This window comes from Podarcis filfolensis (assembly GCF_964270895.1).
Source record: "Podarcis filfolensis genome assembly, chromosome: 14".
In the NCBI taxonomy this organism is placed as follows: domain Eukaryota; kingdom Metazoa; phylum Chordata; class Lepidosauria; order Squamata; family Lacertidae; genus Podarcis; species Podarcis filfolensis.
In genome coordinates, this window is record NC_139616.1 from 17,814,845 (window position 1) to 17,827,830 (window position 12,986).

Genomic DNA, 12,986 nt, shown 5'->3' on the forward strand with positions numbered 1-12,986 from the left:
TAAAATGCTCGCAATTTCCCAGAGTAATTTTATTATTATTATTATTGCTTCCGTTTGCATTCCACCTTTCCTCCAGGGAGCTCAATATCGTCTCAGAAAAGCAATTATTCTGAAGCCAACCCCTCTGCAAGGTGCTAGACCTCAGGAGGCCGTGGAGAAGCAGCAGAAAAACAAGTTCGGGCTCCAAATAATACTGCGGATGAGACCCTCCTCGCTACAAAGGAAAGCAAAGTACTTGTTCATCTATCAGCTGCAGCCCAGTCACAGAAGGCTGGGGAGAGGGGGTAGTTTTTGCAAAGGCTTAGATGTCCAGCATCACTCAGAACACAAAGGAATCTCAAACGGCTTGTGCCCTGTGCCAGGAAAGAGCCAGCAATCTCCTGTCTGATGGCAAGCCCAGTGTGTTTTCTGTGCCAGCTGTCCATCTGATAGCAAGCCAGGTGTGCTGCCTGTTAAGTCCAGCCAGCTGGAAGCTGCATCAAAAGGAAGGCGCTACCTGCAATCCGGTGCAGAAGGCACAGCTATTAGTTTGCTTGAGAGCTGCAGACCGCTGTGATGTGTGGCAGACAGGTCCTGCATGGGATACGGCAAGAGCTTCCGCTATCTTGATGTCCCAGAAGCTCAAGGAACAAAGGAGACCTTGCTCTTAACATATGGTGCTGTACCTGAGCCAGGATCTGCAGAAAGCAAAGACCTCCAGCTGCTGCTGAAAAAATATTCTACTATAAGAGAGTCCTAGCAAAGGGGGAGTGCTGGGAAGAGCCTTAAAATGCTCCAGTCCTTATTGGCAGGAATGAACCATGACGCTGTGAAAGTTCTGTAAAGGACTAGGGCATAAGGTCTTTGCAGGAAGGGGGATTGCTTTGGGGCCTAACATCGCTCTAAAGTCAGGGATGTGTAAAACTCTGGTCCTCCAGATATTGCAGGGACTCCAACTCCCATCAGCGCCAGCCAGCATGACCAATGGTCAGGGATGATGGCAGCTGGAGTCTAACATCTGGAAGGCCACATGTTCTTCAGTAATCAGCATGGGGAACTGGCTATTGGTCCCAGGTCTATGTTCACAAGAGCAGTTTGGTAACAATATGGAACAGTGGGAAAGCTAAGTCCAGTCTCTGTTCTCACCAACAGCAGATAAGGCAATGAAACATGAGTCCTGCACTGTGCCATTTCATACCACTAGCAGGGGAGTTGCATGTTCCTTACACTTTTTTTTTTAAAAAAGAAAACCGTATTAAGGAGAAGGCAAGACTACAGCTCTTCTCTGATACCATATTTTCAATGTGCATCTGTGTGCTCGTTATCCGCAAGGGACATCCAGTCCTGCAATCTTGTATTTTCAGGCAGAATGCAATCAAGGACAGCTCTACAACCTCAGCTACTGCTTGTATGAAAGGGAAAACCCACAAAAATGCCTGTTGCAAATTGCACAAGTAGCCCAGAACACTCTTTGTCCATGCACGTTCAAGAAAAATTTAAGGTGTGCAAATCAGTTGGTCAGATATGGCTGGCCACACCAGCAATTTCCTCAGCTATTAATGTCACGGAAATCGCTTCTAGATGCACCCGTGAGCTATCAGTTCATGCTAAATCTCCCCGTGCAAGAACATTCCCAATGAGATTTTGGATTGCTCGTATGTAGAGGAAAAATGGTACAGGAACCAGTTGTGGCTTCACACACTAATCAAGTGTCCAAACCCTTTTGCAATAATAAATCAGAGCTTGGTTCTAACTCACCCTTGTAATTAGATAGGAAATCTGTGTTTAGGTCCCTAAGGCAGGGATCAGCAACCTATGGGCTGCAGAGGTGCACCCACTCCACCAAATCCCACTGTTCAATCCCACCTTGTCATGCAACTTACCTGTAGGTTTTCCGAAAGAAAAGGGTCAATGGGGAAAGCTTTTCAGAAAGAAAAGGCCTTGGCGGGTGGATACAACCTACAGGACAGTATGTTGCCGACCTCTTCTCTCAGGTGAGCAGCCTGGGAATCATTTTGGACTCGCAGCTGTCCATGGAGGCGCAGGTCAATTCTGTGTCCAGGCAGCTGTCTACCAGCTCCATCTGGTATGCAGGCTGAGACCCTACCTGCCCGCGGACTGTCTTGCCAGATTGGTGCATGCTCTAGATATCTCCCGCTTCGACTACTGCAATGTGCTCTATGTGGGGCTACCTTTGAAGGTGACCCAGAAACTACAACTAATCCAGAATGCAGAAGCTAGACTGGTGATTGGGAGCGGCCGCCGAGACCACATAACACCGGTCCTGAAAGACCTACATTGGCTCCCAGTACGTTTCTGAGCACAATTCAAAGTGTTGGTGCTGACCTTTAGGCCTCGGCCCAGTATACCTGAAGGAGTGTCTCCACCCACATTGTTCAGCCCAGACATTGAGGTCCAGCTCCGAGGGCCTTCTGGCAGTTCCCTCATTGTGAGAAGCGAAGTTTCAGGGAACCAGGCAGAAGAGGGCCTTCTCAGTAGCGGTGCCCTCCCATCAGATGCTAAGTTTTTAACGTTAGATGTTTTATCATGTTTTTAATATTCTGTTGGGAGCTGCCCAGAGTGGCTGGGGAAACCCAGCCAGATGGGTGGGGTATAAATAATAAATTATCACCATCATCATCATCATCATCAAGGGTCAACCTCTTCTCTATGGTCAAAACTAACTAAAGGGCCAGTATAGGCAGTTTATCTTTTTGGAAGATTTCCCCTTTTCTTCCTTCAGAAGAACAACCCTAAAGCAGCCCCTTCCGATCAAATGAAGAACACAGAAGTCCTCTCATCACCAGTAGAATCGTGTATTCTTGGGTTGTGCAATTTGGCAATAAATAAAGCTGCTACATTAGGTTCAGTCATGGCCTCCCCACTCAAGTGACAGTCCAGATTACACATTCTAGAGCAGCATCCCTGCCCCTGGTGCCTTCCAGATGTTTTGAACCACACCTCCCATTGTCCCTCACCACTAGCCGTGATAGAGTTAAAAAAATAAAAGGACCACCTGGAGGCACCAGGTTGGGGAAAGCTGTTCTAGAGTTTGCACCTTCATGTACAGCCTGCATCAAAGTCCTTGGGCCAATACTGGTCATCCATGTAGCAAACACTCTCCCAGCTGCTATCTGGAGGGCTGTTTGGAAGGCTTGGCGGGAGGCTACTGGCCAGTGTCTGTTCCCATTGTACCTCCACCAATCTGTAAAGCTCCATAGACGTCTGAGCATCTTCTACTGATGAATGTCCATTTCGGCTAACCTAACAGATGGGAAAGGGGGGGGAAAACACCAAACTGTGTGTAAGGTTCTAGTCCTCAAGATGTGCCTTCTAGTAGCACTGACCCAAGCCAACCACTCCTACCAACTTTTTATAAAGTATATATTTGCAGTGAACAATCCTAAGTTTTCCTATTTAAGAAGTACATCATAGCCAGTCCAATAGCACTGAATTCTACTACTGGGGGTTCTCATCCCTCCTCACTCCGCCAACCTCAATCCCTCCATTTACCACTTCATCCAACATCCCCGATATCCTCCCAGCTCCTTCAACCCCTCCACCACATCCTCAGTGTTCCTCCATTCCTGCTTTACTTAAACCTATGATGTTGTTCAAACATCTCAAAACCCAACTTCTCCTTTGCTCGCCTCCTTTGCCCTGTCTTCATGCAAATCCAGGACTGCGATGCGGCACTACAACTCCTCCAACGGGGGGCTGCATGATGACAACCTTGCCTTTTTATGTATATAGGAAGATAACCCATGATAGCTGAAATGAACCTTTGTGCTCAACGGCAGTACAACTCTATCTCTGAATCCTATCGGGGTTGCCTAGTAAGTTAATTTATTTAACAATTTATTTTCCACCCTTCATCAGAGGACCAACACGGAGGTTTATAAATATAAAAATACATTAACATAGTGACAAGCAAAATAATACCACCACCCCACCCCACCCCCGGAGTTTAAAAAGCCATGGATTGTTTGATTATCCAAAGGCCTGGTAGAAGAGGAATGATTTTAGTCTGGCACTTAAAAATATGTAATGAAGGGCCCAGGTGAATCTCCCTGGGGAGAGCATTCCACAGTTAGAGAATTAGGGGATAAGACTGAACCCTGAGGAACCCCACATTGAAGGCAGGCTCCACAGGACCAAACAGACTCCCCAGACATGACCCCCCCCCCCGGAGATGACCATCCAGGTTGGACCGGAGGCACTGCAAAGCACTGCTGCCCACCCCAATTCAGACAGCCGCTCCAGGAGGAAACCATGGCTGATGGCAGGGAATGCTGCCAAGAGGTTAAAGAGAATTAACAGAGGAATGTTTTCCCTGTCTCTCTCCTGACAGGAGTCATCATACAGGTCAACCAGACAGTTTCTGTGCCAAAACTGGACCTAAAGCCCGACTGAAATGGATCTCGAAAACAAAGTTTCTTCCAAGAGTACCTTACTTGGATCTGGAACTGAGAGAGGAAGGCATCTCCTTAAATTACCTGAATATTCTTGTGTAGCAGCTCACTAGCCAGGCTCTTGAGAGAGACGCTGGCTTTCATAGGGAGCCCCATCTTCTTCCTCAGCAGGGGGCTCCGACTCGTGTCCCGTGTCCAGGCATGGGGGTGAAAATATTTCAAGGCTCGGAAGTCGTTGTGGATGGCGTGCCCCACCACTATCTTGTCCCTCACGATCTGTAGGATCTGCAAGAATTAAAAGGCCGTTTAGCCACCTGCCGTAACAAATAGAGGGCCTTAGGAAGATGGCGAGGATAGGCTGTGCTCTGCATTTTTAAAGGTGGGTCAGAAATATTTTAAAACTGTTTCAAACCATGTTATGTGGCGTGACTGGATTTGAGGGGATATTTGCTTGGAATCCTGGGGATTTGTGAGCTACAGCAGTTAGTGGGTCTGGGGCAGAGGCTGAATGGGTTTCTTTAGCCTGGGACTAGGTCTAGGAGAAGAGATCCAATTTGAAGATTTCTACGTGAAAAGAAGAATAAATACTGTAAAAAGAAGCTTGTATCAAAAGCACACAAACCTATCTATTGATTTTTCTCCTGTGAATAAGAGAGCCCTTAAATTATTCATCCTGGCCCATTTCCTATAGGGGTCTGGACATCCGCTACAAAGCGAATTGTGATAGTGAGACTATGGCAATACAAACTGACAGAAAAAATAAAGAGATCCAGTATGGTGTAATGGTCAGAGTGATGGACTAGGACCTGGGAGACCAGGGTTCAAATTGACGCTCAGGCATGATGGTTCAGTGAGTATGACCTTAGGTCAGTCACTCCCTCTCAACCTAACCTGCCTCACAGGGTTGCTGGGAGGATGAAATGGCAGGGAGAACTATGTACACTGCCTTAAGCTGCTTGGAGGAAAGGTGGACTATAAATGCAAAAATAACAGTAATATGAAAATCGGTACAGCTATACACAAGGGGAAGGTTCCTATTCTGTGGAATAGCATTCCTGTTGTGATACTAAAAGGCACCCCCTATCTGCACTTTCCGGAAGGAACCACACTTTCCAATGGGCTTTTCATTTTTCTGTTTTCATTTATCTTACACGTAAAGCACGTTGAAACGTTGTTTTAGAAGGCGATTAATAAAGGATGATAATAATAATAATACAGTCGTACCTTGGAAGTCAAATGAAATCCGTTCCAGAAGTCCGTTAAGACTTCCAAAATGTTTGAAAACCAAAGCGTGGCTTCTGATTGGCTGCAGGAAGCCCTGTCAGGCGTTTGGCTTCCAAAAATAGTTCACAAACTGGAACACTCACTTCTGGGTTTGTGACGTTCGGGAACTAAGCTGTTTGACTTCCAAGGTATGACTGTATTCCCGATGGCTCTGTACAAAAAGTGCAAAACCTTTTGGACTCAAAAGCTGTGCAAATTACAAAGCACAAGGTACACCACAAGCCATTAGCAATGCTGTTGGGTTATATCAATGGGACACAACTATAAGAAAATTAAACCCTGATCTTCTGATAGTGGCATGCCAGGCCATAGCACACGGGGGGGTGGGGGGGAGAGACACGTGTTAAAACATCAACAGAAAGGAAGTGGATAAGTTCAGCCAGCAAATACAAACCCAGGAATGGAGACAAGAGAACAGAGCATTTTGCAACAGACAGGTAGCCAGCAATTATTCACCTGGAACTGACCCCTGTGAAATGGGTTAAGCCAATCAAATGCAACATTAAAAGGCTTGTATTCAGAGACTTGAAACGAACTGGTAATGATGTACTAATTAACCTAGGCGCCGTTAGCCTTCAAAGAACGAGCGACAAGGGTGCGGGAGCATTATGAGCTTTTAAATTTTCTCGATTGTAATTTTGAAGGATGCAATAAAGTAGGAAGGTTAAAATGTATCACTCTCCTTAATAGCAAACTCAGGTGCTGAGTGCCAAGAGAAGTGGAGCCAAATTAGGGTGACCGACAAAAAAAATCCAGAGGTGTCAGTGCTGCGGGAAAACCGAAGGTTTGAAGTAGTTGCAAAAGGTGCGATTGGGCAAGAGCCCACAAGATTATTGCAGATCACAAACTGGAGTCCCGGCCCAAACACCCCATGTCATTTTGGAGGGTCTCTTGAACGTCAGGTGCATGTTGGGAATAAGGGATGAAGTGGGAGATGGGCCCCACCTGCACGAGACATTGAAAGCAGTATCATACCAATGTTTAAAGAGTCCAGGAACTACAGTTTAAGGGTGCACACAGAAGGTGCGTGCAACTCCAGGTAGGGCTGGAAATGCCCCTTGCCTGAAACCCTGGGCAGCCTCTGCCAACCAGAGCAGACAATACTGAGCTAGAAGGACCGACGGTACGACTCATTTTTCAGCAGCTTCCTATGTTCCTAAAAGCCGCTTGTGCTTTTCCAAATCCTTCTAGGCTACTGCAAGCTGGCGGACAGGATCGTTCTTCTTCTTAAATGTACAGTGCAGTATCTAAGGAATACAGGTGCTTATTAGAAGTGATAACATTATTTATTTAGTTGCATTTATATCTCCCCGTTTCCTCTAAGGAGCTCAAGCTGGCATACATGGTTCCCTCCTCAGCCCAGTTCACCTGAAGGAACATCTCCACCCCCACCGTTCAGCCTGGACACTGAGGTCCAGCGCCGAGGGCCTTCTCGGTAGTGGCACCCGCCCTGTGGAACACTCTCCCATCAGATGCCAAGGAAATAAACAACTATACAACCTTTAAGGTAAAGGGACCCCTGACCATTAGGTCCAGTCGTAGCCTACTCTGGGGTTGCGGCGCTCGTCTCGCTTTATTGGCCGAGGGAGCCGGCGTACAGCTTCCGCGTCATGTGGCCAGCATGACTAAGCCGCTTCTGGTGAACCAGAGCAGCACACGGAAACACTGTTTACCTTCCCGTTGCAGCGGTACCTATTTTCCTGCTTGCACTGGTGTGCTTTTGAACTGCTAGGTGGGGAGGAGCAGGGACCGAGCAACGGGAGCTCACCCCATCGCGGGGATTCGAACCACCAACCTTCTGATCGGTAAGCCCTAGGTTCTGTGGTTTAACCCACAGCGCCACCCGCATCCCTTAGAAGACATCTGAAGGCAGCCCTGTTTAGGGAAGTTTTTTATGTTCGATGTTCGCTTTTTTTAAATTAATAATATTCTGCTGGGAGCCACCCATAGTGTCTGGGGAAACCCAGCCAGATGGGTGGGGTATAAATAATCAATCATTATTATTAATATCTCATTTAATCCCTACAACAACCCTGTGAGGTAAATTAGGCTGAGGGGCAGTGACTGGCCCAAGACCATCCAGTGAACTTCACAGCCAAGCAGGGATTTGACCCCTGGCTTCCTAGGTCTTAGTCCAACACTCTAACCACTATACCACACTGGCTCTCTGTTTCTCATTTTTCAAATCTTGGAAGCTCAGTTCTCTACATTTTCCACATCAGTTTCGCAATTTTTGTCAAAGAAGCAGCAGCAGCAACAACAGCCTTCATGGAATTTCATGGATTTGACCCCCGTCTCCTGGGTCCTAGTCTGACCCTCTCACCACTAGACCACGCTGGTTCTGCAGCAAGCATCTAATTCTCCAGCTAAATGGATTCCAATCCTCAACCCCTCTTCTCCCTCCCTTGCTTACCTCGCTCCGTGCAACCTTAAAAGGAGTGGCCTTTTCCATGTGTCGCCGGGTGATCCCGCTCCACCGAGTCCTGTAGTCGACTATCGGGAGCTCCGGCCGGACGTACTTGTCGTAGATGACATCCCCGTCGTAGTTCACGACTGTGCACCTCGCCAACTCGCTGGTCCTCCCAGCGGGGCCCGTGCCCACCATTTCGCAGTCAAGCGCCACACATTTCCTGGGCGTCAGGCGGGATAAGGAACCGGCGCCCTTCCCGCCAGGGGAGGCTACTTGATCCTTGAGACTTTGGGAAGATGTCGGCCACCTGCCTGGGTTCACTGAAGTGCCTGGCGCAACCGGACAGAGCAGGCAAGGCTCCCTAGGAGCCCCTGCTACATCCTCCTGGAACAACTGGCCGCAAGGGCTGACTTCACAGTGGAAGGATCTCAGCGCACCACCCATTTCTGAGCTGCCTGAAGTCGTCGGCAGGGCCTTTCCCTGCAGTCCTCTCTGCTCCACTGCCCTCCGCGCCATAAACCGCTGGTATCGGCGGCTCTTCTTTTTCTTCTGGCCGGAGGTTTCAGCATCCCGGGAACCTTTGTCGTGGCCCGGACCCCACTTAGGGCAGAGGCACCCAAGGTCCTGCTCATCATCCATCCCCAAGTTACCCACCTGGACCACTTGCGCTGGAGTTACCCCACCTGGCGAGCAGTTGGTGGTAGACGGCATCCTGACGAAAGAAGAAACCCCAACTAAAGAATCATGGCAAGAAAACTTGATGGACTATGCAGAATTGGCAAAACTGACATACAAGCTACGGGACAAGGATAACTGTGACTTTAAAGATGAATGGGAACCCTTTACAAAGTATTTGAAGACGCAACAAAGCGAACTGGACTCCTTGGCTGGTTTTGAATGAACATTCACAAACTTTTTATTGATAATAATCAGCTAAATAGTTTGAGGATCTATACAACTGTGTAACATGCAGAAAACAGCATTTTTAGAGAAATCAAAGACTGGAACTGAGGGAAGTTGGGGGTGGGTTCTGTGGGGGGAGGGAGGAAAAACGGGGGAGAATAAGGATGATACGTTTCTGGATAATATGTTTTGTTTTAATTTTGAATAAAAAGTTATTTTAAAAAAGAAGAAGAAGAAGATGCGGGAGACTTAGGGAACGGGAGGTTGGGTGGAAAGGCTGATCCATACACGAGAAGGCAGAGAGGGGCATGGTGGGGAGAGCAAATAAGGCGCTATCTCCTTGTGGGATGGTGATATCCCGCCTCTCCACCCAGGAACAGGGAAAGCAGGGTGGATAAAAATCACAGATTATTATTTTTTAATCAGATTTTTTAAAATTTAAATTGGATTTTTAAAATAAAATGCTTTTGGAGGAAATTTTTTTCTAAAGATAGTTTTCTATTTAAGTTACATTATAGTCCAAACTAAGGCTACTCATCAGGAAATAAGGATTTGTTTTTCATGTGTGCTAAAACTCAGTCTAAGGTTTTTTTAATAAAAAAATTGTTAAACCACATCAGTTAACAAACATGGATACATATGCTATAATGTTATTATTTTAGTTGAATAAATTTAACTACATTTAAATTGTTATTAAGGAAATGATTATTTTTCTCCTTCCAATAAAGTACAGCAGAAAAGTTGTCCAAATATAAGCAGTCAACTTATTAAACCTCACAATAATTTTGTAATTATCTGTCAATGTATTTCTAATATTATAAGCAAATCAGTAATTTTTGATATAACTGTAAAAACTACTCTGAAAATTTATTATTCCAAAAATGAAACCTTCATCTGGTTGTAAATATTAAGAATATTACCAGCAAGAATGAGTCTTTCTGTAGAAAAAAAAAAAGATTTAAATCAAGTCTTACTGACAAGTGATTTAAATCGATTTAATTTAAATCAAATCCAGCCTGAGGGAAAGTTTTCAGCTTGTCCAGCAAAAGGCATTTGGAAAGAATGCCTTCACCCAGGGACTCCTCCCTCGACAATTCCCATCACTCCCTGGACATGCTGACCAAGGCTGGTAAGATTGTCCTAGGTGAGGGATGGGGCACTTGTGGCTCTCCAGATCTTGGGTGTACTACATTTCCCATCAGCCCCAATCAGCTAGCCAATGGTTGGGGGTGATGGGAGCTGTACCAAAACAACAGCAGAAGGACCACAGGGTTCTAGCACGGTCTTGATCGTGGCAAAGACCTCTGGTAATCCCTGCATGGGGTGCCAGTGGTCTTGCCAGCTCATTTTAATCATTCAGAAATATATTGAACCCTATCCTTTCCGAAAGGTCAGTTTATTTTTCCTGCCTCAGTTGTCCCATGCTCCAAACCTCATCTGAGATTTTTTAAAAATATAATTCTTCTATTTTATTTATTTATTGCTTACTTTCAAAGTGCCTACAATTGCTGGGTGGTGTTTTGAAGCTCTGCTCTCAGGTTTATCATCTTAAAAAGGAAAGCCAATAAAAGGTAAAAAAAAAAGAGGAAAAAGAAAATGATTTAAATTGTTGTTGGGTCTTCAGCTTAAAAATGGCGACAATCCTGATCAATGTTAATAGTAAGTAAACGTTATTGTATTGTTATATTTATTTTAAAAATATTTCTGGTTCTATGATCCCATGAAAGGTATCTGGTCCACCTTTCAACAACAATGTGTTCATAACGTAATGTAAAATAAACCCATTTATAAACATTATAAAACAATAAATTAACGCTACATATGAGTAACAAATGTTAACAAACAGAACCTAGCTTTCAGTGCCTTATGAGGGTATGTATGTGCAATCTTCATGTGCCTACAGAGAGAAGCCAAAGAAGAACTATCCATAGGAGAGCATTACGTAACTCTGAGGCCACCACAAGAGAGCCCCTGCTTTTGGAAGATAATTGACAATGTTACCTCCCTAGGCTGGGGTACAAAACAGGTCGATGGGAATCTACTGCTATATCCCTAAGTAAAAAGGGACCCCTGACCATTAGGTCCAGTCGTGATCGACTCTGGGGTTGCGGCGCTCATCTCGCTTTATTGGCCGAGGGAACCGGCGTACAGCTTCCGGGTCATGTGGCCAGCAAGACTAAGCCACTTCTGGCGAACCGGAGCAGAGCATGGAAACACCGTTTACCTTCCCGCTGGAGTGGTACCTATTTATCTACTTGCACTTTGACGTGCTTTCGAACTGCTAGGTTGGCAGGAGCAGGGACCGAGCAACGGGAGCTCACCCCGTTGCGGGGATTCAAACTGCCAACCTTCTTATCGGCAAGTCCTAGGCTCTGTGATTTAACCCACAGCGCCACCTGCATCCCATATCCCTAAGTAATCTGAAGTATATCAGGAAGCATTTCTGCCCAGCCCTTTAAAATGGCTGAAAAAAGAATGCTAGGGAGCAGGGGGACCAGGAGCAGATTTTTGCATCCATGGACCTGTAAACTTGATTATGTGATGCTGAATTCCTGCTGCCAGTCTGTGCAGACAATACTAGATGAACCTGCTTCCTCTTATCAGTATCTGGTTGGTTACTGTGAGGAGGAGGGGGGAGGTTATTGTTTTATTTTGAATTTTGTGGTCTCATTTTGTATTTTTACCTTGTGAGCAGCCCTGTGATCTTCGGGTGAAGGATTGTATATAAATTGAATAAACAAACAAATAAGGAAAGGATAAGGAACTAGATGCCCCCCATAGCCGGCTGCCCCCCAAACTTTCCTCCTTCCCATATGGTGAGGTGGGGTGGGGTGGGGGAAGTTTTATTTATTTACTTTAACCATTTTAGGCAGCTTTATGGGCAAATGCCCGTCCAAGGCAACTCACAATTAAAATCAGCCCAAAGGGAGAAAGAATAAATCTAACATTTTGAAAACTTAAAAGAGCAACAAACCGTGTTATCAGGGCCCGAAAAAGGAAAAAGTTCAATCAGACCACTACTCAGCTAAGAAACAGCTTATGAAATCTACAAGTCCCACCCCGTTTCAGCCGAGTTTCACTTAAATTATACCCCCTTCTAAAAATAGATAAGGGGTAATCCAAAATAGGTATGCGGACCATCTTCTATAATACCCCCTCACGGGGCCTGGGAACTTCCCAAGCCTTCCTAAAGCCCCGCTTTTTCTCTTGCCTTCAGTTACTTCTTCGACCCCCAACTTTTAAGGATTAGACCCGCCCCACCCTTATGCCCATTTCCCCCTTACCTAAGCAAGCCAGATCCCCACGTGTCGCTCCCGGAAGCAAAGGCTGATCTGGCGACTCTCACATGCCCGGGCAAGTCCTGCGCTTCGGACGCGCCCCCTACCTCTGATTGGCTGCCTTAGCCAAGACGGTGGAGAGGCTATCTGCATAAATGGGCGTGGCCTGGGATGGCTGCTGGCTGGCGCCTCGCTGTCCGCGAGCAAGGACGTCGTCCTGCTTGCGTCCAGTTTTAAGAGGCTGGATCTTAGCTCCCGCGTAATTGTGTACAGGGCAGCCTGATTGTAATCTTTGTTTTTTGTCGGAAAGATCTGAGTTGAGCTTGCCCTGGTTTACTTAGAAGGTCCTGTGTGAGTGTCCGGAGGCGGTTGGAGGATGGATGGCAGCTAATAGATTGAGGTTGAATCCTGACAAGACAGAAGTACTGTTTTGGGGGGACAGGAGGTGGGTGGGTGTGGAGGACTCCCTGGTCCTGAATGGGTTAACTGTGCCCTTGAAGGACCAGGTGCGCAGCCTGGGAGTCATTCTGGACTCACAGCTGTCCATGGAGGCACAGGTCAATTCTGTGTGCAGGGCAGCTGTTTATCAGCTCTATCTGGTACGCAGGCTGAGACCCTACCTGCCCGCGGACTGTCTCGCCAGAGTGGTGCATGCACTTGGACTACTGCAATTTCGCTCTATGTGGGGCTACCTTTGAAGGTGACCCGGAAACTGCAACT

General features: G+C 46.4%; 1 protein-coding gene across 1 annotated transcript; it reads right to left on the minus strand.

Moving 5' to 3' along the window:
- Positions 1-2,779: 2,779 nt before the first annotated feature.
- AEN (apoptosis enhancing nuclease) lies at positions 2,780-12,419 on the minus strand (the record flags this gene model as incomplete). Its single annotated transcript, XM_083586848.1, is given in 5 exon segments — positions 2,780-3,243; positions 4,476-4,676; positions 8,089-8,797; positions 12,273-12,323; positions 12,325-12,419. Coding segments are annotated over 5 exon segments (1,260 nt in total). The 3' UTR covers positions 2,780-3,039.
- Between the last annotated feature and the right edge of the window lie 567 nt (positions 12,420-12,986).